A 26702-nucleotide genomic window follows, 5' to 3' on the forward strand; every position below is an offset into this window, starting at 1 on the left:
GCAGGAATGGCAGAAGGAAGGTGGAGACGGAGCTCAGGGGAGAAGGTGTGGAGCCCCAGAGGAAGAAAAGCCTGGTGGAGAGATCTGTCCTCTCTGACCACAGGCTCTCTGGCAACTGCTACCACCTGCATTAGGGTAATTCCACAGCCCTGGGGGGAATGGCCTGCCTGGTTCTGCCACCCCACAGATGGGCAAGGATGGGGGGAAGGAAAGCCAAGGCAGAGAGACTGACCTAGATTTAGGAAGAGAATCCTGTCCTAGAACCCCCTCTTCCTCTCCTCCCCCAGCCATAACTACCATTTGCACTGGGTTGTCCAATACGTTGTCTTACAGGGTCTTTATGGAGGTGTCCCTATCAGGCAAGTGGGGCTTGCTACTGATAGCCACTTTTACAAATGAAGAAACTAAGTCTGCTGTCTTCCTGGTGTTGGCCTCACTGAAATAAATTCTTTTCTTGTCTCATCAAAACAAGAAAGAAAGAAAAGAAAAGAAAAGAAAAGAAAAGAAAGAAAGAAAGAAAGAAAGAAAGAAAGAAAGAAAGAAAGAAAGAAAGAAAGGAAAAACTGAGCCTTCAGTATAAATGCACATACCCACTCACACTGAGAATCTCTGCTTCCTGGGTCAAGGGCAGAATTAAGTCTGAAGTCACTCCATTATCCACCCTTTCCTCCAAAACCAACCATTAGGGGCCCCGGGGAGTCATGGAGAAATGCAAAGCACACCCCACACCTCGACAGAGTGACCAGATGGGGACATGCTGCCCACTCCGCCACACAGAGAGCTAGAGGGGTTCCCCCAAAGTGTGGCCAGTCTTTCCTATCACTCTCTTCCCCAGTCAGCTACGCTCAGAGGCGATACACACATTCACACAGTTACTCAGACAAGTCATACACCCCTCTGCAAACCCACTAAACCAGAATGAGATGCCCTAGGTCTTCCGAGATCAGGCTTTGTCAGCCCCCCACTGGAGGGAAAAATAAGCCACCGTAAACAGTAGGTGCCATTCAGCCCTTTCCCAGAGAGACGGCAGGAGGGCAGAAGCTTCGGGGTAACACCAGGAGCCTGAGGCTCTGAAAGCCAAGAAACCCAGGGAGCTGGCATGGCTGGGTGGCCTCCCTGATCTCGTCCACACCCCTTTCCCCAGCCATCTGGGCTGAGCCTACTCTGGCCTGGGCCACACTCTGGGACCTCTCCCCTTCAATGCACACAGCCACCTTTATCCAAAGCTTATAGATGGGCGGGGGGGGGGGGGTGTCTTTGCAATAGGTGCTGAGGTGTTGGCAGGGATGGGGGCTCTAAGCTGAAAGAACTTTCCCTAGAGGAACAGGTCACCCAAAACCACTCCCAACCTCCACTACCCTCCAGCAAAGCCTTTAGCCACCCAAGTGTGAGAGGCGCCTAGAAAGGGGCATTAGTTCCCCTCCAAGGTGAGTAGGGAGCTGGGGGTGGGGTGGGTGGGTACCGAAGTCCCGAGCTCTTGGGGCTGGGAGGCCAGGAGGAAGCAAGAGAGAAATCCTCCGGGGAGCTCAGGTCCCTCTCCGGCTCCCTCCGCGATTGCCCCGGCACTGCCAATTCTCCGGTCGAGGTGAGGTGGGGGAAGGGGCATTAAGCAATACTGCAAAGGAGGGTGCAAGGGCGTGGGGCCTGGGCAGACCTTCCCCCCACTTTCCATTCTTAGCCTGAGATCGGGCAGTGCCTGGGGCGAGTGCAGGAAGGGCGCTGCAGGGCGCGGGGGCTCCGAGCTCTCAGACACCCCACTGTTCCCAGGCCCCCACCTCCCAGGACCACAGTGAGCAGTGGGGGAGGAGGGATGGGGAAAGCCTGAACTGGCGAGAGGGAAACGACCAGATCAGCAGCGGGGACGCCCGGCGGAAGGCGGCCGAGGGGGAATTGGGAAGGGGTGTGCGCGGTCCTACCTGTTCAGGTGCGTGCTGGCAGGGGGGCGATGGGGTTCCCTGGAGAACCGGGGAAGCCCTCTCAGCTCGATTCAGGATTCCCCCCTGCTTCTGGGTTAGGCTGCTGCAAGAGGCACGGGTTCCCGTTGGGTCCTAAAGCCCACTCTCCAAACACTAGGCTCTCCCCGCCCTCTTCCACCAGCCCTGACTGGGTCAGCGGGTGCAGAGCTGACTGATGGGGCAGAAGGAACTCACTGGGAGAAAGCCGGCGATCTGAGTCATGGGCTGGGGACCGGAACAGCCCTCAGTCTCAAATACACAGCACAGGGATGACTTTAGCAGAGGATAGGATAATATTTGACAGGAGGAAAAAGACATTTCTTCCTGCCCCTGCCCGTCCCCAGCCCAGCAGATGATTTGGGCTTTGGTACTGAATATAGGGGTTAAGATTTCCTTCCTTATCACTCCTGCTAAGCCGCCTAGCCATTGAGAATTTGGGGATAGAGGCATTCATTTTGGACAGGTGCTCACTCCTATCCTCCCCCTCATAGACCTATCACAGTCTCCAGATCCCTCCCCACTATTCCTAAATACCTAGGAGGCCACCCAGGGGAGGAGGGGGGTGATTCCCACCGCCTCAGCCCCCACAAGTAACAGGGCAGTGAGACATGGATGGCAGTTGGAAACTGGTAGAGATTCATACCCTGGCGGGAGTGTGTGGACCTGGGAGTGCGTTGAAGGGGGCAGACATGCGCATATAGGTGAGAGTGTGAGCAGGTGGAGCTGGGGGACTTTGGTTATACCCATCACCAGTGGAAGAACGAGATGCAGAACTTAGGGGTCAACTAGTGACCTAGTGCCACTACCCAGCCCTGAATAGGATCCTGAAACTTTACCAGAATGAATATGGACGGTGAAGAGACAGAATATTTTCCCAGGTACCATTTGGGATAAATATAGGGGGCGGAGGGGCCTCTTTGCACAATTAGATCCACATCAAGGTTACAGACCCAGTTTAAGACCGGCGATCTTCTCGGTAGCTCAAAAGGAGGCACTGGGGTTTGGGCCTGGTGGGCGGGAAAAGGTGGATGGGAGGTCCGCAGAGGGCCGGAGTGAGAATATTTTGCAAGGAGAGTTGCACAGATCTCCCGCAGTGGCAGAGGAGGGCAAGTGTCATGGGGTGAAGGGCCAGGGGAAGTCAGGGATGATTCGAGGGCAGGGAGAAAGCATGGCCTCTTCCTAGAAGGGGAGAGGGCAGAAGTGGGATCCACCTCTTTCTCTGACTTTCAGGAAGAACTGAGGAAAGGAGCTAGACAGGAAGGATGGAGGCCCCAGGGTGGAGTCCATGGGGTGAGCTCAGGTCAAGCCTTTCTCCCTAACGTGCCTCAGTTCCCTCCCAGCTGTTAACCAGGACTCGGTTCTTCCCAGGCAGTTAATGAGTGTTTACAAAAGAACTTGGAGATCCTCAGATCTCAGCTGGGCCGCCACTACAGTTATAAAGCCCAATAAGGGCCGAGTGTTACTTGGAGAGGGGAATAGGGCAACAGGGAAACAGACTACTCTCTTACAAGCTAAGGATAAAACCGAGCTCAGAGAGGAGCACAAGCCTCAGCTGCCACAGGATATCCTGGTGCCCAGGGATGGAGGTCATGCACCCCACTACCTCCAACCACCACCAAAGGCTGGCCTCCAGCTAACTGCAGGCGGAACCCAGACTAGCAGCTGGTCTTCATTAACTCTAGCTTTTTCTCACCCCCCACCGCGAACCCATGGCTTCTACAGGCCTAGGCTAGAGGGGGCTGCCCTAGTCCGACCTTGTAGCTGACTTGGGGGTGGGGGGGCACCGCACCAAAGGCCAAGTTACCAGCTGAAAATAAAGTAGAAGCAAGATTCCCTTTCCCCATTAGGAGCAAGGAGAGAGGAAAGAAAGGAGTGTGGGGGTGAGAGGGTGGAGGTGGGGGAATTTAGGGCAAACAGCAGGCAGTGAAGTCAGCTGGATTGAGGCCCAGAAACCCCCACACCCTGGGGCCAAGTCTTACTCCAGCTTTGCTTTCAGCTTGAGTCTTGGCTAGGCCCCAAACTAGGGAAGGCCCTGGCTGCCCCTTTCCGCCTCCCTACCCCCACCCTTATTAAATACACATTTTATCTCTCAGCATCTTCATTATCTTAACTGAAGGAGACAAGCAGTGGATGGCGGCAGCGGAGAGCGTCGGGAGAGGGGGGCGGTGTGGGCAGCAGGCGCACCCTTGTTATAAAGTGCTGATCTAGCTCTTTCAGGCAGTGTGGGAAACAGAGGAGGGATCAAAGAGAGGGAGGCTGATTCAGAACTCAATTAGAGCTTTTTTAAAAAGGAGCTGGCTCTCTCCTTTCGCCAGTCTTCAGACAGCCTCTACCCAGGCCCCTTGCACCCAATTAGCTTCTACTGCCAGTGCCTTGGGGCTGGGGTTGAAAATCAAGGGAGGCCAGCGGGCACACCTTCTCCCCCTACAGAATGCACTTCTGAGAAGAGGGAGACCTGCACTGTCTGCAGCTTTACAAGAGGATGTATTAGAGGGCCCCTTACATTTTCAGGAGGAACCCGAGATCACAACTTTGCTCAAGAGTTAAAAAGTGGGACACTAAAGGTGTGCTCCTCCCCGATCCGATCCCTTACCAACTAGAGGCACAGCTTCTGGCCGGTCCCTAAGAACACAGGAACCTCCAGACAGGCCCCCACCTTTCCAGCCCATAGGCAGGACTAGGACTCTCTCCCCAAACCCGAGGCTTCCTGGGAGCAACACGGAAGTTGCCTCAAGCAAAATGCCACTACATCAGAGGGAGCGATGGGTACGCGTTTGCGAGGCCAATAAACGCTCCACAATGTGTCAAGACACATCTTGTAAGATGGAGCACCCTTCCTTTGCAGGGGCCCGCTCCACCTCCGTGCAGAAACACCAGCAATGTGTAGCTCCCCATGAGAACGGCCCGGAGATGGAGGGAAAAGCGGCACCTTTCTCGGTTCATTCAACAATCGTTTACTGAATACCTACCAGGTCCCGGACCCTGTCCTGAGTGCTGCGGACACACACAAACGTAAGTAACATCTCAAACTTGGCTCTTTCTTTTGGTTTCCCTTGGTAGTCAAGGCGACATGTCTCAATAGATATTTTTGAAAATCCCCAAGATATATCCCTTACAGATCCTCCCTTCCAGGTCTCACTGGTAGATCTTAAAAGGGCACTTAATAAAGGCAGGGAGTAAAGGAACGGAGGTGGGGGGGTGGGTAGCAAATAGGGCTCTGCCAACATTTTCGATCTCTGGGAAGCCTGGACCTCACACATCTTGCCAGTTAGTTATCTAGCCACAGGCAAGTCTTCGCTGAGCCAGAAATGTCAGTGGCAGCTCTGGGGTTGAAACTCACACCAATTTTATTGTGTCTATGTTCTTTCCATGGCAATACCCACTAACACTCTATGGAAGCTTCATCTGCTTCTTTGAAGAAATATAAATCAGGATATAGACACACAGCCTACCACCTTCAAGAGGAAGAATGTGGGTCAGCATCTTCGCCTCTACTCCATGTGAAACAGGCTACGATCCTGGCAGAAACTAGTAACCACAAGCCCAGCCCAGCCCTCTAAAAATCCCACTACCTTCCCATAGCTCTCAGCTTCAGTGGGAAAAGCCAGCAAGGAAAGGACTTTTCTTCCTCTTCTCGGTCTGCGCCCCGGCTGTCTGAATTACACTTAAGACTCTACTGACAAACATACATCAGCTTTTGCTCCCACAAGGGCAGCAGAAGCCAAGCAGGGACTCTAAGTCTGCTTCACGCATCATTGACAGAACCAACCCTGTTCCAATTGCTGAAGTCTTAAGAGCAGCAATGACCTAGAAATTGACAGTGGGGGGAGAACTGAGGGAAAGGAAACTAACCACCCAGTACAGAGAAAACCCTATTTCCAAATACCAGGGGAAAGGGAGAGAAAAGAGGTAGAGGGGAAAGAAATTTGGCCCTTTTGAATCTGCAAATGCGATCTTGGCTCCGAGCCATGGAGGATACATAGCAGCCCCACTGCGAGTCAAGCCATGTTCCTGACTCAAGCCCTAAGTTAAGAGGAAGGCGCCAAGCCTCAAACACAACGAGGTGGGGAGGCCGCTCCTTTCTGGGCAGGATCCTACTGTGGACACAGAACAGACAGCAGCTGCCCACAGTGTGGAAACAAACTGTAAAGCAGTCACGTCTCTTAAGGCTGCAGCATCCAATAAAATGTAATTTAAATCAAGCCCCGCATCTGTTCTCAATCCCATTCAGTCTCTGCTTTCCATCAGCCTTCGGACAATCTTTGCAATTATGCTTGTTAACCCTTGTAGCCCCAGACACTCTCGGGCTTCTAGGTATGGAACTGTGTTTTCCACTCACAAGTGACCCTCCGAGGGAGTGAGCGCTCTAGTCAGGGTGAGAAGGCGAGAACGACATTCCAATTCAGACTCAGCCTCCACTGCAGACTCTGCTCTACCACACCCGCTGGCCGGTGGTGTTCATTTCAGAGGGCTCCCTCTGCGTGTCCTGCTATCCCATACCATCTGCTGCGGCCCAGATCACATTGCAAGGATACAGTGGGCAGCATGAATGAAACAGTGGCCAACAGATCATTTGTACAATATCAGGTTCCTAAACTCAAGTCATGTCAGAGAGGCCAAAGAGCTCAGGGAGCAGCACAGACTTGGTCACTGGTCTCGGACCCTTCCTATCACACATGGTTTGCATTCCAAGCATCTGCTTGAGTTATAAAAGTAGAGCAATCTTCCCAAAGGATCAAACTTAATTTTTCTCTCCCTTCCCTCAAAACTACCCCAGCCCCACTGCCTGCATTTTCAAGGCCGTCAGTGTTATCATGGTGCCCTCTGGTGTCCCCGCCACAAATTACTATTGAATGCCACTGGAAACCAAACCCAGAAAAGGGGAGACTTGAGTAGCCATATGGATTAATTTATCTAATAAGACTGGAAAAATCTGAGGTTTAGATGAAAATCCAACCCCAAATGAAGGCATCTGGAAACAAGTGGCTTCATCTGAGGGCGGCTAAGACTGTGCGACAGTTTGGGGAGAAATTTTCACATTGTTTGCTGAAAGTCTGAGCTCTCTTGAAATGTACGTGCTTAAAAAGACAAAGAATGCAACTTGGAAATAAATATATTCACAATCTGTACAGTTACATTCTTTCTACCACCCCCGCAACCTTGGGAGTGCCCCAGAAACTCAATGAGTCTTTAAAATGTCACAATGTGGAAGTATGTGCAACGCGAACACAGTATACTCCAAAAAGAAATTCTTTGATCAAAATGTCCCCCAGATCTCCATGTAGACTTGCTTATTTTCCTGGAATGTCCTTTTTCATTCTTCTTACTCTAGCCCCAAAGTTCTTTAAGATACATCAATGCTTGAAGAGACTAAGAGGTAAATACAGACACATTCCACCACATAAATCCTGTGTACTATAATGTAAGCATACTGGTTAGAGACACACAAGAGGTGGAAGTAGTGAATATAATTAAAAAGAGTCTACTTGGTGATTTTTAATGCATAAAAATAAGACCCCAAATTATCATTCAGTGTTAATATTCATGAATCTATAGATTAAAATATATCCGTTTCACATTACAAAAGGCCATCTTTAGGGGCACCTGGCTGGCTCAGTCAGAAGAGCATGCAACTTCTGTTCAAGCCCCATGTTGGGTGTAGAGATTATGTAAGATAAAATAAAATTTAAAAAAAAAAAAAAAAAAAAAGGTCATATTTGTTTTCAGACCTGAATGGATAAAGTACTAAAATGAAGACTCCGGAGCTCTCAAAACGCCAGCTGGACACTTGCGGGTAGCATATTAGCCTAAGAGAAAAGAAGTTAAGGCAATCCAGTAGCTAAGATATTTCCAATTAAAGCTTTGTCTTTAAGAGCATGCTCTACTTCCTTCTCTTCAATCTTCAAAGACACCTGGAAAGAAGAGAAACGGACTTTTCATGGTGGAGAATTCACAAAAGCCAAGCTTTTATTACATGAACTTCTACCATGTTGAACTTCTGTCCCAAGAGGCAAGCAAGTTAAACGCTGCTTTTTCAATGGCCTGCAGAAAATATCTCATTCATACCACAGTCCCATCCTCACAGATCCTAAACTCCACCTAACAAAAAACAAATTGTTTACCTAACTGTGGTCATACTTACAATCTTTACTTTAGCAAAAAAAGATAAGCTCTCCAAAACAGGGCAATTAAAAGCATTGTCACAAAGAAGCAGTTAGTTGTACCTTTGTGAAGCGGGTTTCCTTGTTTTTCTTTAATCCTAAAATGCCCCTGGCCTCCAAGAGCCCTGAAAGTGACAAACACTCTGACTGGTCCACCGCTGCCACCTGTTGTTTGCGACAGACGTTACTATAGGCTTCGTATAACTGGGAGAAACAAGGGAGAACACAAAAGTTGTTTAAAAGTTCTATCTCTTGTAGTCTTACAGTCTTTTTAAAAAATGTGAATTTGCATTTATAAAAGTTATCTGAATACTGCAATTTTTCCCTCTTTTCCATAAAATCCTTGAACAGGCATTCTGTAGATACTGCCAAAACCTCTCCCGTCAGGCAGGAGAGGAGCTTTACATGTTTCATAGGAAAAGGTAGAAATGAAGGGGAGGAGATGAATGGGAAATTCTCAACCACAACCCAAGGGAAATAAAATCAGTTGCCTTTTTTATGGGACCAGTATTTATTCTTCCTTTCAAAAACCCACTTTTAATTCCTATCAGTTGGAGCATGATAGGCCCTTTGGACAACATCTGCTCTGCAAAGCATACTCATCTCTACCCCAGTTCCATCTGCTGAGATTCTCAACTCACCTTCCCCAGAGTGACCTCTTTGATTTTCAGCTGCCGGGTCAAGAGCAGCAAAGAGCAGACCAAGATCTTCTGCTGAAGAGGGAAGGAATCTTGTGCTCCTTCTTTGCTCAAAGTCATTCTGTTACCATCAACTTCTGAGATAACTTGAGATATGTGAATAAGACCAACCCGCTTGGGAACCAGTGACTCAGAGGGTGACCTGCCTAAAAAGTAAATAAATCAGGCTTCATTAGATTTTTAAAATATTGTGTGTACTGAGACAGATGATACTAAGTTTTGGGGGAAGAAAATTCAAGTGCAGTCATGTGGTGGCAAAGCAGAGGTTCCAACTCTGTAACCAGAAGTCAAAGGATGAGAGACAGTGCTATCTTCAGAAAGATGATGACTTGGAAAATAGGGTTATCTGTTTTTTCTGCGTAGAATGTAGGCTATTTTGTCCTGCAGAACGCAATTTCATGTCAGAGAGACAGAATCCATCTCATGAAAGAATAAGGACGAGACAGAGGACTACAGTATTCCGCCTTGGAAATTCCCAATATCTTGAAGATGAAAAAGTACAGAACCCTGAAGCGAAGATGATTGTGCCTGGTAATTAAGAAAGGAAAAAAAGTTGTAAGAATTACCTAATAGTTTCAAATGAGTGGCTAACTGTGGATAGTAAAGTGAATCCTACATAAGTCCTCTAGATAGCTTCCCCAAATGACCTTTGAGGTTTGGTTCACTTGCCTAAGACGATCCACGACAGAGCAACACTTGAGAAAATGTCATTGGATATCTTAGCAGATAGCACCATCTCAGAGGCCGGAGGTTGGGGAACTGCCAACAAGATGCCTAGGACTATGGCCTCATTGTTTGAAGATGCATGAATTGCAAGACAGAGAAGGGATTTGCTCTGTAACAACCTTTGCCTAAACTACTTCCTCAGACTACGTGCAGTTGCCCCAGAGCAATCTGCTTCTATTTCATTACCATAACTGGGATGTTGCAAATAACTAAAAGTAGTGGAAAAACTAGAGATCACTGATCAAGTAGCAGAACCTTCAAGTTGAAAGGAATTTAGAGGTCTCTTCTTGCTCCCTACCCAAAACAATCCCAACTAGTGATCATCTATCCAGCTTTTGTTTGAATATCTTCAAAGCTAGGGAACCCACCTATGTGTCAAAGAAGCCGTCCTGGGGTGCCTGGGTGGCTCAGTCAGTTAAGTGTTGACTCTGGATCTTGGCTCAGGGTCGTGAGATCGAGCCCTGCAGTGTGGAGTCTGCTTAAGATTCTCTCTCTTACTCTGCCCTTCCCCGCTTGTGGATTCCCTCTCTCCCCTTCTCTTAAAAAAAAAAAAAAAAAAAGTGCCTTCTTACATTTAGTTGAAGTCAGCCTCCATATAGCTTTCTAGAACCATCAAAAGCCAATCACACATACCAGAGGTCGAAAGATAGGAATTAGGTTAGTCTAATAATTTATGCCAGAAACTTACAACCTCCTTTAGCTATGTGTGTGCCAGTGGTGCTCACAGGGGCACTGACAAGCCTAAAATGTCATTGGTAGGAGAAAAAGGAATAATTTGAAAAGTTAAAGAGAAACCAGTATCTAATCCATGCACTGGTATATATTACCTACCATTAGCCTAAGCACTCAGTTTGGCTACTTGTGTAATATTTTTATTAATTTTCTTTCAACAAACTGATAAGAAAGAAAGGAAGAAAGAAAAGAAAAAAGAAAAGAAAAGAAGAGAAGAAAGGAAGAAAGAAAATGTTTTCTGTGGAACTACAGTGCTAGAAACAATTTTGATAACTCTCAACCAGTGGAGTGAAAGAGGAAAGAAACAATCAAATCAGACTGTCCTGTTTCTAAAGATTAACACTGGATATTAAATACTGACAAGATATGTAGTTCATGGCCATTTTACATCTGCCATGACTAAGAGAACAAGGCTAACGGAAAGGAAAATAATTTTGTCATTTTTATAACAGCCTACTGTAGCAATATCATCTTTGTACCTCCACACTCCCAGACTTGTCTGAAGGCTTGAGATATCCCAAGTTGAACTGGATTCTCTCACTGTCCGACTCTTATTTACTTTCCTCTCACCTACATCAAGACCTAAAGTGGGGGCGCCTGGGTGGCACAGCGGTTAAGCGTCTGCCTTCGGCTCAGGGCGTGATCCCGGTGTTATGGGATCGAGCCCCGTATCAGGCTCCTCTGCTATGAGCCTGCTTCTTCCTCTCCCACTCCCCCTGCTTGTGTTCCCTCTCTCGCTGGTTCTCTCTATCTCTGTCGAATAAATAAATAAAAAAAATAAAAAAAATAAAAAAAAAAACCTAAAGTGAACTCAACAGAAGAACCCAGAGAGAAGCTGATCAAGCCTTACCGTCCACAATGTTCATTTCTAGAGCTTAGAAAGAAAACTTACTATGATCCAGCCTTTTATGTAACACCCCGGGGAATGTGTATCCAGCAATGCAAGGACTATAGTACAGACAGGCCAGATTGAAGTAAAATAGATGAAATTGACAAAAAACACAGACATACAGAAAAGGGTAAGCATGGATTTAACTATGGTCATTTCATCTTTCTACCTCTTTCCTCAGAAAAGTTAAGCTTCCAATTATAAAGGAAGATGGGAAAGAGATAAACTACTTACATTCAGACAGCGGTTTGAGGACAGTCTGGCTTTTGACATCGGACTCTACAATTTCAATAGCTCTCCTATAAAAAAAATATTTCTAAAATTAATTTAGGCTGAGCCAAACCAAACACCACATCAAACCACCAAGTTCAAAAACAGACACATGTTTTATAATTTTAAAGCCCCCAAACAAAACTGGTTTATGTCTCAGCTAAAGGGGACTTAGTTGCCTTGAAATAATTCATGGACCAGGGAATCGGAGAGACTTTCAACACTATATGGTTTCCTCTTAATAGATGCCAAGTAGGTCATCATACATTAAGCCAATAATAACATTTTGAAGGAGGAAAAAATATCATGGATAGGAGAGAGGCTATGTGGGTGGGTGACTGCCTACAGAGAGCCAGTACCACCCATACACACTGGACCTAAAAGGGGAGTCCTCAGTTCTATATTCATATGATATGCGTAGGCTAAACCACACCAGCCTACATGACTATTGCTCATAGCTGCAGTCTTTACTCAAGTAGTTTGCTGACTAGGGGAAACTTTCAAATCCAGGATCATGCCATCTAGCAATAGGAAGAGCTTACTCTCCACTGCTGTCTCCAAAGCACTTTGCCCACAGGAAGCCATAAGCCAGACCTGGATCTTTTGCATGGCAGTAGGGGGAGGTTGGACCAGCGGGCCAGCACAGCAAGTATCATTTTAATGGACCCAGTGTCCCTACTGGGAAGGAAGGAATTTCATCAGTCAACACAGAGGCTTTCCCCAGCAGGAGGGGCAGAGGATGGGAAGGGAGAGAGAGGTCTGGAGTACAAGTGTGGGGGACCACCAACCGGAGGAAGGGGTGCTCACAAAAGCAAAGGAAGGAAAAAAAGTCTAAAGGCAAAGATGGTTCAGGTCCATAAATAAACCTGCTTGAGACCAGCTAATGGAAAAGTAAACTGGAGTCTTTTTTAATACAAATGTAATTAACCAATCTATAATCACCACAGGGAGTGCCAGCAACATCTCATTTGTTTCTCCCTCTGTAGGTAATGGACTGATAATGTTTCAGACATTAACACGGTGGAAATGCAGAGCTCCCCACTGAGAAACAAGTCCTCCTTTCTGAGTGTAAAAAGTGGCAGAATGCGGCCTCTTAAGCCACATTCACTTGAGTTACACGAGACAATTAACAGCATTTCTTTTTTTAATAAAAGCAGCCAACAGTGCCATAACTCACCTGCAAACATCTAGCGCTTTCCGAACATCTCCTGAAAGAGCAGAGACTTTTCGGGCACAGAACTGAATTGCAGCATTGTCCAGAACCTGAGCTCTAGATACCTTTGGAAAGACATATGAGATGACAGCATGAACTATAAGGTTCTCCCTCTCTGTAATTTAGGTCCCAGACATAAATATTTTCACATTTCAAGTCTAAACTTGACCGGTCACCCTTTAGGTCCAAGAGATGCCTTTTCTGCTCACAAATAAATGGAAATTTCACACATTTAAACATTTTGTAGGCATGTGGTAGAGGCTCACGAATGGGAAAAAAAAGCAAACAGAAATTAGCAAAACTAAACTGAAATCTATTTGGTCATTTTCCAAAGAAACGGGCCCTATTGTTACAGGCCATTATAAAAGTATTGAGGGGCACCTGGCTGGTGCAGTCAGAAGACGATGTGACTCTTGATCTTGGGGTTGTGAGCTTGAACCCCACGTTTGGTGTAGAGATTACTAAAAACAAATAAACTTAAAAAGGGTTGGGGGAGTATTGAGTGATTCCTCTCTTCAAAAAAAAAAAAATTTATTTGAGCGCTCCCATGTACCAAAGTGGGGTGCCAGACAGGAGCAGAGGGAGAGGGACAAGCAGACTCCACACTGAGCCTGAAGCCTGATGCAGAGCCCCATAGGGGGCTGGATCTCACGACCCTGAGATGGTGACCTGAACCGAAATCAAGAGTCAAAGGCTTAATCAACTGAGCCACCTAGGCACCACACCTCCCCTTTCAAAAGTAGGCTCCCTGCCCATCGTGGAGCCCACTGTGGGGCTTGAACTCAACACCTCTGCGATCAAGACCTGAGCTGAAATCGAGTGGGGTGTTTAACTGACTGAGCTACCCAGGTGCCCCTCCTCTCTTCTTTTTATTCCAACACTGAAGTATTGAATAAATGGAGCTTTGGGTGGAAATTCATATAAAAATGTTCTCACAATGGCCCACAGGAACTCCCTGCTGAGGAAAGCAATCTAAGCAAAATAAATAAATAAATAAATATTTAAAAAAATTAACTTTAAAAAAATTTAAATAGGCTCCCCACCCAGTGTGGAGTCCAACAGAAGGCTTGAACTCACAACCCTAAGATCAAGACCTGAGCTGAGATCAAGAGTCAGATGCTCAACTGACTGAGCCACCCGGGTGCCCCTCTAAGCAAAAATATTTCAGGATTGTTAGGTTTCCCCATCCAAGGGACACATAATGCGGTACAATGGGTGGCACTTACCAGATCAAGCCGATCCTGCAAGATAGCGGCTATCTGATTTTTGGTATAAGGTGGGAAGTTCAACAGCCGAGGCTTACATTTTTCTCTAGCTTGAAGCCTCGGCAAAATTCTGTCTGTGAGATCCAAGGTATTAGCAATACCTGAGAAGGAGATAAATATTACCAATCGTCACGGTCAAGTCATCTCAAAGGAAAATTAAACCCCCTGAAAGCTGAATACAATTTCCAGTTATAACCCAGCATTCTAACTGTTGCTTCCACTTGCCACCTCACGCCCACCCCAACACTTATTAGGTTAGATGAACATAGTCATTTTAGAATGCTCTTTTCAAGTTAGGTTTAGAATTGTTCACTGATAAGCAGGACCAGATACTCCAAAAATCAACTGTCTCTGAAATGAAGTATTATGTCATTTTTATTTAGACTTAACAAAGTTGAGTTTAGATTAAAACTATTATTTTATAGTAATTTTTTCATTTTGATAAGGAAGCAGAAAGCTGGCTTAAGATAAAATAGGTGATAAGATGAAGCGATTACAAAAAGAATTCTTTAGACCCATCCTGTAACATTAGCCACTGAGCACTAACCAATCAGCACCAATCGAGAATTGCTTAGCCATGGCCACTCGAACAGTGTGTACAATACATCCTGCCCTTTGCTGTCCAGCTGATCCACCTCGTCCAGCACCAACACACTACGTATAAAGACAAACAATTAGTATCCATGTTCACCTTCCTAACTCTCCCATCTGTTAGATCTGGGCTGACTCCAGGTCACATTCCTACAGCTGACACCAGTTTGAAGGTCCTAGTCTGTCCTCTCTCCAGTCCCTGTTACAATGATAGCCCCACCATCACACAAAAGTAAGATACAGGTTTTTCAAGCAATTAGTTTAAGAGCATTTTTTTTTCCAATTTAAAATTAGAAGTTGTATTTTTCCTCTTCTCTTTCCCTTTAAGCATATGTAACCACCTCTTGTACAGCAAATACAGGAAATGTTCATTTCTTGTACAAACTGATAAATTCAAGAGACTAGAATGTGAGTTTGTGGGCAGCAGACCTTGCAGATTTTCACAGAACATGCAGCAGAGCAGTACTTACATCATGGGGCCCTTCTCTGCAGTCATATGGTTTTCCAGTTTCTTCATCGTGTCCTTCCCAGCTGGCCTGGATACTTCTTCCTGATAAATCTCCTGAGCAATAGCTGGGAATACAGCCTGGGCACTCCTCAAGGACATGCAATTCAGCATGATAGTTTTAAAGCCTTTCAGTTCCTTCTAGAAAAATGCAAACATGAAAGATATTTCCCCCTCAGATAAAGGTTTGATGGAACCTAGTCTTTGAGGAGTTAACAGCATATAAGAGAATAAGCTCTACTTTCATTTGGAAAGATTTAGACAATGAAACTAAAAACATCTTATTTGAGGGGATACTTCAATCCCCTAAGCACGTCTACCTTTCTTAACCCTTAATAACCAAATGTCATTTTAGCAAGAGCACCATATTTCAGACTCTCAGTGTACCTTGAGGTCTTGCAGAATTCGGCTTAAGCAGGCAGTTTTTCCAGTTCCAGGAGCACCAGAAAGATAAAGACTTCCAGCTTTTTTCCCACAGATGTGCTCCCTCAGGAAATTCCTGATGACATTCATCTCCTTTTCCCTGGCAGGCAGCCGGTCCGGGACAGCTGTATTCAGGACCAGCTTTGCTTGTTGGTAGCAAGTGCCTGTGTCAGATGTGAAAGGACAATTAGATACAACAGAGGTGACTGAGAAGATCCACTGGGTTTCATTTGGGGTCACCAGCCTTGTTTACAAGGCTGCATTAACAGTTGCCATGTAAGAACGAACCTTCTTGCTTGAACAGTCTCACACATGCAGATTCTTTCTCCAGTGGACATCTCTGCTCAGAATTTGTTGTGATCTCTTGATCTTTACGAACTGAGGAAAGGATTTTGTTTTGGTGAGCTCTGGCTTGTTCTCTTTTGCTAGGAGACTTAACTGTCAGCTGATTGTCGAATACCAATCTACGCCCCTTAGGTGAACTTGAGCAAGGGGGGCCATTCTCTTTCTTGCCTTGCTTTGGTGGAGAACAGGGTGGTAAATGGGGAGTGTTGCACAGATTGTCATCACCTGAAATATATTAAAATCAAAACATGGTCATTCATAGTAGCGGACAGTAAAAGGACTTGCAAAGATCTCTGCTATTCCCAGAAAGAGGCAAATTTCTTTCTTTCCTTCCTTCCTTCCTTCCTTTCTTTCTTTCTCTTTCTTTCTTTCTTTCTTTTTTTTCTTCCTTCCTTCCTTCCTTCCTTCCTTCCTTCCTTCCTTCCTTCCTTCCTTCCTTCCTTCCTTCCTTCCTTCCTTCCTTCCTTCCTTCCTTCCTTCCTTCCTTCCTTTCTCTTTCTTTTTCTCTCTCTCCTCTCCTCTCCCCTCCCCTTCCTCCCTCCTTCCTCCCTCCCTCCTTTCTTTCTCTCTTTCTTTCTTTCTTTCTTTCTTTCTTTCTTTCTTTCTTTCTTTCTTTCCTTTTCTAAAGATTTTATTTATTTGAGAGAGAGAGAGCGCAATCGGTGGGGAGAGGCAGAGGCAGAAGCAGGCTCCCAGCTAAGCAGGGACCCCCCATGTGGGGCTTGATCCCAGGACCCCGGGATCATGACATGAGCTGAAGGCAGACTCTTAACTGACTGAGCCACCCAGGTCCCCCAGGAGGCAAACTTCTTCTTTTCCTTTTTTTTTTTTTTTTTTTTAAGATTTTGTTTATTTATTTGACAGAGAGAGAGACAGCCAGCGAGAGAGGGAACACAAGCAGGAGGAGTGGGAGAGGAAGAAGCAGGCTCGCAGCGGAGGAGCCTGATGTGGGGCTCCATCCCAGAACGCCAGGATCACGCCCTGAGCCGAAGGCAGAAGCTTAAAGACTGAGCCACCCAGGCGCCCCAGGAGGCAAACTTCTATAGTCAAAACCACCAAAACAGAATGCCTCTCATCTAGAAGCAATTATTGGCCACCAGATGGCACCACTGAATCTTACAACTATTTGGTAGAAAGCAAAGGGGTTTGGTGGGATGAAAATTCTTAAGATTGTTCTAAAATAAGGTTTCTCAATCTTGGCACCATTGGGATGTTGGACCAAATAATTCTTGTTGGGGGCCATCCCATGCATTGTAAAATGTTTAGCAGGATCCCTGGCCTTTTTATCCACCATTCCAGTAGCACTCCCTCAGTTGTGACAACCAAAAATGTCTCCACATCACCCTTCATTAAAAACAAATGATCTCGGCTCCTGGATGGCACAGTCGGTTAAGCGTCTATCTTCAGCTCAGGTCATGATCCCAGGGTCCTGGGATTGAGTCCCCACTGGGCTCCCTGCTCTGCCCCTCACCCCCGCTTGTGGTTGCTCTCTCTTGCAAAAATAAATAAGTAAAATCTTTAAAAACAAAAACAAATGATCTAAAACAAAAAAGGATTACCAACCAGTGTTCTAAAACAAGAATATCACCTGCTTCTCTTAATTTCACCACTAATGAGGTGAAAGCTTCAAAATACAAGACAGCTAACTGCAAAGTCATTTAAAACACTGACAGAACTAAGTTCAAAGTTAAGGAATTGAACACCAGAACTGTGAAGCAGTTCAGAAAGAGATCTCAACAAGTGGCTTAACTCTGAAGTTCAGTAAATGAACTCAGCAATCATTCTGAAAATAACCAAAGTGACAAAGTGGTCTTACCTGAACTTATTAGGAAGCTGCTTCAAAGGACTAGGCATCTTATTATTGAGGAAAGAGAGGTCAACAGCTACCAAAAAGTTGTACTTATTTAACGGATAGCTTACCCAGACGTTTTCTGGGGCTGAGAGGCAGAATTTTTACGGAAGAACAGGGGGTGGCCTGGACATTGGTCAGTTCTAGTTTGGTGTCGCCGGAGTTTTTAGCTTTGTCCAATGTCCGAGACAGCTTCTTTTTTGGAAAACTGATTGTAACCTGTGACTGGGATCGGGTTCGAGGCATGATGGCAACACGGCTGGGTACAAAAAAGAGAACAGGACAGCCAGTCAATATGTAAGAGTGAAGGAAAAATAGCTAACATGGAATTTATACCAATGATCAGCATTTCATAAGTAAATTCTAACAATATTTTAGCACTCAATTCTGCTTCATAGCCAAATCTGAGCAATAAGAACACTTATTGTCTACCTACTATGTGTAACGCTGTTGTTATAAGCACTTTACTTTTATTTTATTCTTTTTTTTTTAAAGGAATCTCTGCACCCAACGTGGGAGTCGAACTCACAACCCCGAGATCATGAGGGGAACCCTCTACCGACTGAGCCAGCCAGGCTCCCCTTAGGCACCGACTCATTTAAGTTTTACAACTACCCTAGAGGTCCACACTCTTATTATCCTTATTTTACAGATGAGAAGACTCGGAGGCACAGAGGCCCAAAGTCATAGCAAACCAGGCATTCTGGCTCCAGAGCTCAAGTTCTTAACCACTCGAGTGATGCAGTAAGTTTATCTTAATAGATTTCTACAGGACTTCTGATTCCCTCACTCCAGGCACGGGGTGTGCCTTTATCACCAGTTTAGCCCAGCACCCTGCCACATTTACGGTCTGCCCTCCGCCCGCACTCGGTCCCCACCCCACACCCTCCCAACCCCACCCCGGAACATCTCCCTCCTACAACATTCAGCCCCTTTATTCCACGCACGACTGCCAGCCTACTCCTTCCCTTACCCGGACCTCAGACCTCCGGCGATCTGAGCTCGTCTCCCCTCACTTCACCTTGGGCCTCAAGGGAGGCAGCGGCCCTCGCCTTAGCCCCTCTCCCAACTCTGCTGCCTCCCAGACCCTAGGCCTCCCCAGGCAATCCTCTGCTTTCCACCTTACAAGGCTGAGTCACCTCAGTGCCGGCTCTTCCTCACGTCTCTCGCACACGGCTTCAGGGATTCTTCAGGTCAAGCTCCCGAATAAACTACACACCAGCAGCAGTAAAGCCCAGCCGCGCTCGCGCCAAATCTACAAGGCCCCAGCTTTACCGCCTCCCGCCAAAGGCAGACCAGGCTTCTGATTGGCTGTCGCTAGAGACCCGCGCGCCTTGGCCAACGCCCCCTCCCTCGCGTCCAATCCAGTTGGAAGGACCACAACCAATAAGAGAGCCCCAGGTCTCCGAGCCATCGTGAAGCCACGCCCACCGAGCTGAGAGGGATTCTACATCCGGGGCCTCCGCAGAGAGACGCAAGGTTGCAGAGGGCGCGATTCTGGGTAGGACGAACCAGGATCGCCGCAAAAGGCAGCGGGAGATGTAGTCTTAGCTGCACGCGACTCTGTTTCCACGCCCTTCTTCCTGGGAGGTTCAGAGGTGTGGTTGTGCCTTCTCGCGGCCAGACGTATCCATTTTCATTACCCTAATGGGATACATTTTCAGCGAGCTACCATGTAACACCTATCATTCGGGGGGCGGTTCTGAGTGCCAGGCAGAATACCAGGAGCTTATTTACCTAATGTTCAACCCTGCAAAGCACAAAGCCACCGTGCGGAGGGCTAATTAGAGGTCATAGCATCTTGGTGGCGGTGAAGAGCCTAGGACCCAGACTTCCTGACACCCAGTGTTTTTTTGTCAAGTTCTACGCATACACAAAGAAATACACTACACTTCATCACACTATCTCCCTGCTTTGTGTTTCAAAGGTAAGAAATAGGGCCAGGTCTTTGCTTTTGTTAAAAATAAAAATAACATTCTGTGCCCCTTATCATTAATTCCATTAATCCACACATTGTGGGGAGTTGAGAGAATTATGGCCTCTTAATTTTAAAACCTTGTTTTATGGCTAAACACTAGGGTTTCAGGGCCAGGGAAAACCGCTATAGAAGAAGAGGCAAGCTGAGCTTTTAATGAAAAATATAAATTAGAGCAGTAATTTACAGGCCAGCCTCCAAAGCTAATAACCTAGCTAAGCCTCAGTTTCCCTTGAAGGCCAAAACCCAACTCTAGGCGATGGCAAGCATTTATCTTTCATCCTTCAGTTTCAAATGAAACAGAATAATGAAGCTGAGAAACAGGAAAACAATGCTATTACAATCGCCAGTTAATTGTAGTTAGTTCATACAGGAGATAAGAACAAATACTGAGTGTTCAATGTATGCCAGGCACTGAGCTCAAGTATTTTACCTATACCACCTTATTAATTCTCACAAGCACTGCATTAAGTTGGTATTATTTTCATTTTGCAAATGAGGAAACTGAAATAGAGGGGTTGAGTAAATTTGCCCAAGGTCACAAAACCAGTAAGTGGAAGAGCTGGCATTTGAACTCAGGAAGTCTGACAGGAGCTCAAACACTTGACCACTTAAACATAGGAGGAGGTATTAAATGCAGGTCCTAAACAGAAAGCCTTCTGTACACTTAAATAAAGCTTTAAAAATAAATAAATAGGAAGAGACGGTGAGGGAGCACATCTTGGGAAGGCTCTCTAGGAGCTGAAAACTACAACAGACATTAGCGGCAGTGAATGGGATAAGCGTTTCCATAAAATGGAGGTTTTCGACCAGATGGCATTTCTGGTCTCTTAATAGAACAGCAGACCCCAGGAAGCAACCTTCAATGTTCATGTATTTTGATAACCAGGACACCTAAAAACTGTCCTTAATAACTTGACTGGTAACGTGCGTCCAGCAGGTTTAAGGGATAGTGGTGAAAACCGCCCTAGGTTTCAGTGGGCTAGAGGGAGCCCAGGAAGCAATGAGTACTTAGTATTCATCCTGAAGCCTATAAATCACTGGTCCAGGGGAAGCCTACAATATTAAATGACCACTGTGGAAGCAGGCGGAGAATCACGGAAGGTCCTGATTGAAAGGTCTCTACCAAGTTACCTATGTGAATCTCTCCCTTTCCAATACTACATGAACATGCTGCACATGCCACCAGACTGTTGCTTGCTTCTGGGCCTCTGTCCTTGCTGTTTCCTCTGTCTGGAATGCCACACACCACCCACCTTCCCTGGCTAACTGCCATAAAGCCTTTTAATAACCTACATAGGTTTCTCTTGGTAGCTGCCTGAAGTGTTCTACTAGACTCCGAGCTCCTTGGAGGCAAAGGCCAGTCCTATTCGTCTTCATATTGGGGTGCCTGGCACAGAGTAAAGTATGCAATAAATTCTTGCTGCAGGAACGAAAAGGACATCCCTGCCAAATGAATTTCCACCTTTTTCATGAACACTTTTTGTGGCTGGATAGCATCTAGTCCTTTAAATCTCACACCCCTAAACCTAGGAGCGGAAAATGAATTCAATTATGCATAAAAGCGATCCAGACTGGGCTCCAGTAAGGTCAGATGCGAAGCATTTCTCTGTAGTTATCCTCTGGGGTGGTTAGGATCCTGAGGTTGACATTTTAGTTCTCTTACCTCTGTCTGGAGAGTAATAGGAAGTCAGAGACAGGCAGCACGCCTGCAGCAAGTCACAGTTTGTGGCTGGGCCAGGCCAGCAATACTTAAAACGGAAACATTCACAGTAAACAGCTGTGTCCCAGTAATGAGAGTAGTGTCCTTATCACCTGCTGATACACAGTATCATGAGGGAAGGAATCAAATCACACTGGAAGGACCTGTCCAGTATCTTTTTGTGTGTGTGCGCATGCATGCACACACAGACTAGCAATACCACCCCAACAGGACAGAGAAACCTGTGGTTTAGGAAGTTGAGGGTCATTCAGGCAAGCTCCGTTTGGGGGCTATTTAAAGTCACAGGAGGACAATTAAATCAATAAATAGGTAGTTTATTAATCATATTAATAACAATGATGGGTCAAATAATCAGAGATTCAGCCAATCTGGCAAGTATAGATGAAAATGAGAGGAGGCCTTTTTCCCCCTCCCTCTCATAGGTTTTTATATCTAAATTATGTGAAAGTGATTCATACACACACCCATTATGAATCAGTATGGGAAATAATTTCAAGACCTTTCCTAGTGATGAAAGTGCAAGGTGAGCTCATTAAGTCTTAGTGGTGATTATGTCAGCTGACCACAGTAAGCAGAGAATGTCTGGTTCAGTTTTCACACCCGAAGTCAAAGTTCAAGAAAGCCAGCCAAGATTGCAACACAAAAAGCAGGGAAGAATAAAAGCCAACACCCCCAGTAAAAATAGACACACACAGTCTGTCTGCTCTGCCCCCACCTTTTCTTCCATACCTCAATGGGACAATCTGCCATGCAACACAGGTAGAAAGAACCCTAAGAGATGTAAGGAAAGGACACAAGGCCAGAGCGTCTCCTGAAATCATGGGCATTGGGAAGGTAGGTGGCAAACATAAATGATGACCAAAACTACCAGAGTCACCCAGGTGGGCATGGTTAATGAGAACTGTGATATTCAAAACACAGCAGGAAGGGAGGAGGTAAGACCCCTGGGAAGCTGCAGATGCTTCTGCCCGTCAGTGTGGCTACCTTCTTAGAGGTTCTAGAGTCAAACCACTACACTCACCGGAAGCAACAGATGTTCTCCCCTCCCTATGTCACCACTGGAGGTGGTGTTCCAGACAAGAGTACACAATTTTCAGGTTTTTTTGTTTTTAAGCAAGGTTTAATTAAACTGCACAGCATCCAGAAGAAAGAAATGTACCAAAGAATCCAACCTGAGACCAGATTATACATTGTTGAGGGGTGGGGGAGGGGGGAGGGGGGAATCACTGCTTATTGGGAGAGGGAGCACTGCAATTGGAATATAACTCCAAAATAAATCATACAATAAATTATTTTTTTAAAGAAAATAAACTGATCCACATGCAAAGATGGACACACACACACACACACACACTGAACACGTCACTCTAGTCTTTTATTCAGTGTTGACTAGGACTTCCATGCTGGTCCCCATGGGAAAGGACAAAGGTTAGACATGAGAAAAGAAGGCTTGGCCCCTCTGCCACCAGTGGAATGAGATTTAAGACAATTAGAGAGGAAACCCACTAAGTTGTTAGAAACAAGCATAGAAAGAAAGCGTTATCAAGGAAGATTTTAATTGCTTCAAAGAGAGAGAGGAAGAAAGCACAGAAATCTAACACAAGTAAAGGCACGATGACCGTGGAGTTGAATGGAACCAAATCCTTCCTTCAGTTAAACAGTTATCCTTCTTTTTGCATGTGTTTTGAAGGTGACTGTAGTTTTGTTTCATTTTGCTTTTAAGAGAGGAGTCTTGAAGGCAGAGTTGTAATGCCTTCCATTCCCTAAATCAGGGCAGCTTACAGAAAGCCACCTTGGCCACATTGCCAGGGACTGAGATTCAATAGGGAAAGAAAGGCTACAACTGGAATGTGAAGAATTGGATTTGCAGTTGATTGTAGGTTGGGTTTCCAGAAGGACAGACAGCTCAGTGTAGTGCCATCAAAGGGCCTCAGATGCCCTATACTCCACCCCCAGAGCTTTGCAGAAGGAAAGGACCCTGGAGTCACATTTTTCCCCCACTCCCATAAGCACTCGGCCTACAGATTATTTCAAGTGATCAGGAGAATTAAAACACACCCAACCCTGAGTTGCTCTGTAGCAAGTCTATTTACAATTTTTCTCACCTCTCTCCGGAGGTAAATCTGGATTTCAAGTTGGGAAGCTGTGGGGTGAGGGGATGCCCCCAGTGCAATGGCCAGTGGCTAGTCTCCTTGCCTTGGCCAGTTGGGAGGGCTGGGATGCATTTCTGGAGACAAGCAGCCTCACATCCATCAGGTGGGGTAGCCCTAAGCACCCTCACTCTGGGAGCCCAGGATGTGAGGATGATGGGGTGCTGCAGCTGGAAGAAATCCCCAAAACAGAAAAGCCACACCTGGAATATCAAAGTGATTTGATCCAAGTTTGGTGACCAAAGAAGAGTGGGGAAAAGGGGGCATCTAGCTCATTTAAAAACCTGGAAGCCACTGCTCTGCTTCCCTGAAAGGGTGGAAAGAAACAACTAAGTTTTTCCCACTAGAGAAAAACATCATAAAACCAAATCCACACAAGGGCTTATAACACAGCTTCCTGATGCTTAGTTGGGCAATGTCTCTTCCTTCTGGGAGGGAATAAGGAGGTTAATGGGACTGGGCAAGAGTCTCAACATGAGACCACCCAATCTTCCACTGAAGAGACAACATTCCCACAAGCAGATAAAAAGAGCAGTTTAAAAGGTGAGAAGTTTTAGTGCTCTTGAAGTCAGCCCACCTTAAATCTATATTACAAGCTTTTTACAACATACAAAATAGATCAATAACTATAAGGATCACATTCCCATTCTTCAATAGTAAATATACATGATAATAAATCTATTAACAGAGGGACCAAATAATGTATAAGGCAAAGACATTTAAATAGGTACTGTGCCATCAACATGCTCTCAAGAAGAAAATCCCTCTGATTAGATCTAGGCCCGGGCCTTTTTTCATGAGGCCAAGAAAATGAGAATACAATCAATACCCATGTGACACAGTCCAAATGCTGGGGAATATGAAGGGCAGCAGGTCACAGAGGAGGAAGATATCAGCCCCAGGGAAAAGCTGGGGTTTGGCTTTTACTTGTGATACTTACTTTGATGCTCTATGTTTGAGTAAAGGAAAAAAAAAAAAGGATATACTTTGATAATATTGTACAAAAGGCATCAACTCCCATTTCAAAAACAAATGGGAAGACTTCACAGTCCAAGTTCAGTAACTGGTCAGCATCTCCCCTGGAACTCTGCTGCAGGGTTAACTCTTGTATTCTCTCTTTTTCCCTCCACTCGTGCCCTGTCTCAGCACTACTGGCTTCAGAATGCTGGGGATACTGCTGAGAGATAACTGCTAACAGATTTGAAAATAAAAATGATAAAGAGAATGATCAGAAAAGGTTTGGTGACAGACCTCATCATGGTTTGTCCCAAGAGTCGATGTAGTCCAGGGGATGGCAAAGGATAGCAGACCTTGTACAAAGAACCCAAGTTGAGAGCTCTCCCATCTGGCACAGGAAGACTTGGGTTTCTCTGGGCACCATGCACAGATCCTTAGTCTGTGATACAACAGATTGAAGAGGTCCCTAAGGCGATTTAAGCCTGTGATGTACCTGGTGAAAATTTTTAATTGACTTTCCCTATCCATTTCAAGGAACAGCCCTGGCTCCTTCCCTGCTCTCACTCCAAGCTTTGAGCAGTCCCTGCACTTGGCAAGAGTTGTAGCAAACCAAACCATCCCAGGTGTAGAGCCCAGGAGCTTCATCCTGCTGTTGGAGAATGGTGAAGTCCCATCCCACCATCCAAGCTCAGTTCCTACCTACACTGGGACCCTCTATTTCCTCTGTGCCCTTGAACTAGGACCTGGAAGACGAAGAAACATATTGCTGGCTGCCAAGGAAGACCAACTGGACTGAGGCACACCTCACCAAAGTTTTTGTGCTTCCTGGCACAGAGGAATCTTTGACTGTCCCCATAAGCTTCCTCACCCTTCTCTATTCTGCTGTGTTAACCCCTGCAGTCTTGCAAAGGCAAGAGTAATGGAGACAGGAAGAGAAGTACCTGCTCAGTCAGACGGGCTGTGAACTTTGGAACAAGCAGGCTTTAAAGTCCTTCATAGCCCACAGAGTTGATCCCTTCCACGAGGTGCTTCACCCTTCCCTCGTCATCCTGGGCACCCATCAGGGGCTAAAGTCTTTGAGCAGGCCTTCAGGGCCAGTCAGAAAAGACTTAAGTGGTGTCAAGGCCAACTCCCTATCTTTCCACCTCCCACTGCAGGTTTTTGGGAGTTTGTGAATCCATAAGGAATCAAAGTGACTTTTCTTTTGAGGGGATGGGCAGTGCAGAGAGGAATAACAGCCCTCAGCCTCAGCACCCTGAGGAAACAGGCAAATAGGCAGGGAGTCCCAGAGGACACAAATGGCTCCTGGTCCCTTTGCTGCAGAGAAACTGACTAGCTCTAAGAGGATCCCCAGTTTATTTCTCCCTCTCTTTTTATTAGGTGTTTAGTTCAACTGATTAGTATTTAGTGTTTATAATAGCCAACTTTTCCCTTGGGTGGTTGCATGGGGTGGGGTGAGAGCAAAACCAAAATACCCCTAAAAAGAAAGCAGACCCATTTCTTTGCCCTTTCTTCAAACTTGACCTTTAAAACAGATCACTTCTCTGCAAATTCCTTTCCTGTTTCACTAAAAATGCCCACCCCCAGAAGTCCTGGCCATGCCAGCCTCCTAAATGAGGAAATATAATATACCCGCCACACTTCCCCCACAGTGGGTAGGAGAAAGTAGGAGTACAATTCTCCACCCTGCTCCAACAATGAGTTCATTCACCACAACAAGGCACCTTTCCCCAAGAGGAAAGCAGGAGACATGGAAGCTTTTTCCTCATCTGGCTAGCAGGGCTTGCGAGAGGAGGGATGGATGCAGGGCTTGAGACCCTAGTGTCAATATAAAGAGTCCAATCACCAAGTCTAGAGACGAGATGCATAGATGGAGGTGAGTGGGGAGGACGCTTGGTGTCTAGAGGTGGGTTGCACTGTAGAAACACGTCAGGAGCTCTCATGCAGGTTTCAGGGGAATGGAAGGGACCATCTGAGCAGAGGAGAGGGTCCATCCTTTTCCTGAGGAACAGGACCAAGCCAGGCTTCACCTGAGAATGGGTGGCAGAGGTGGGGCTCCACGGGCAGCTGAAAAATATAAAAATGAAAACCACATACATAAGGTCAACCACCAAACCCTGAATAACCCAAACATTCCTGATACAAGAGACAGGCTCTTTAAGCTAACCTGTAAAATTTAGGGACTGGTTTTGTTGTTTCCTTGTTTTCTTAAGAAAATGCAGATGAGAAGAAGCAAATTTTAATCTAAGAAAAACATACCAATTCTACTTTCTAT

General features: G+C 46.0%; 3 protein-coding genes and 1 long non-coding RNA gene across 6 annotated transcripts in view; 1 reads left to right on the top strand and 3 right to left on the bottom strand.

The window, feature by feature from the left end:
- RARA (retinoic acid receptor alpha) overlaps nt 1-1938 on the bottom strand; it is a 45774-nt gene extending 43836 nt beyond the window's left edge. Inside the window, exon 1 of the mRNA XM_040640661.1 lies at nt 1917-1938. The gene's annotated coding sequence lies outside the window, so the exon portion shown is untranslated. The remainder of the gene's footprint in view (nt 1-1916) is intronic.
- Nucleotides 1617-19611, top strand: LOC103661757. 2 transcript variants are annotated; one of them, XR_568250.2, is made up of 4 exons: nt 1617-1924; nt 4801-4967; nt 18275-18366; nt 18708-19611. It is a non-coding gene; the product is annotated as an uncharacterized LOC103661757 (long non-coding RNA). The 2 variants fall into 2 exon arrangements; XR_568243.2 differs by having other exon boundaries at nt 18752-19611.
- On the bottom strand, nt 7694-26344 carry CDC6 (cell division cycle 6). 2 transcript variants are annotated; one of them, XM_008689427.2, is made up of 12 exons: nt 26274-26344; nt 17694-17881; nt 15717-15998; nt 15393-15592; nt 14971-15146; nt 14457-14563; nt 13871-14010; nt 12609-12709; nt 11396-11460; nt 8758-8960; nt 8180-8320; nt 7694-7867 (listed from the first exon to the last, which is right to left on the bottom strand). In XM_008689427.2, the coding sequence occupies exons 2-12, from the start codon at nt 17866-17868 to the stop codon at nt 7778-7780; spliced, it is 1680 nt and encodes a 559-aa protein (XP_008687649.1). In that variant the 5' UTR covers nt 17869-17881; nt 26274-26344; the 3' UTR covers nt 7694-7777. The 2 variants fall into 2 exon arrangements, with proteins under 2 accessions (XP_008687649.1, XP_008687641.1); XM_008689419.2 differs by lacking the exon at nt 26274-26344 and adding an exon at nt 18762-18862 and having other exon boundaries at nt 7695-7867.
- Nucleotides 21619-26702, bottom strand: part of WIPF2 (WAS/WASL interacting protein family member 2) — a 45224-nt gene continuing 40140 nt past the window's right edge. Inside the window, exon 8 of the mRNA XM_040640668.1 lies at nt 21619-26494. Coding sequence (XP_040496602.1) covers nt 26454-26494 — 41 coding nt within the window. The 3' untranslated portion in view covers nt 21619-26453. The remainder of the gene's footprint in view (nt 26495-26702) is intronic.

Source organism: Ursus maritimus, unplaced genomic scaffold (genome assembly GCF_017311325.1).
Source record: "Ursus maritimus isolate PB19 unplaced genomic scaffold, ASM1731132v1 scaffold_24, whole genome shotgun sequence".
Taxonomy (NCBI): Eukaryota; Metazoa; Chordata; class Mammalia; order Carnivora; family Ursidae; genus Ursus; species Ursus maritimus.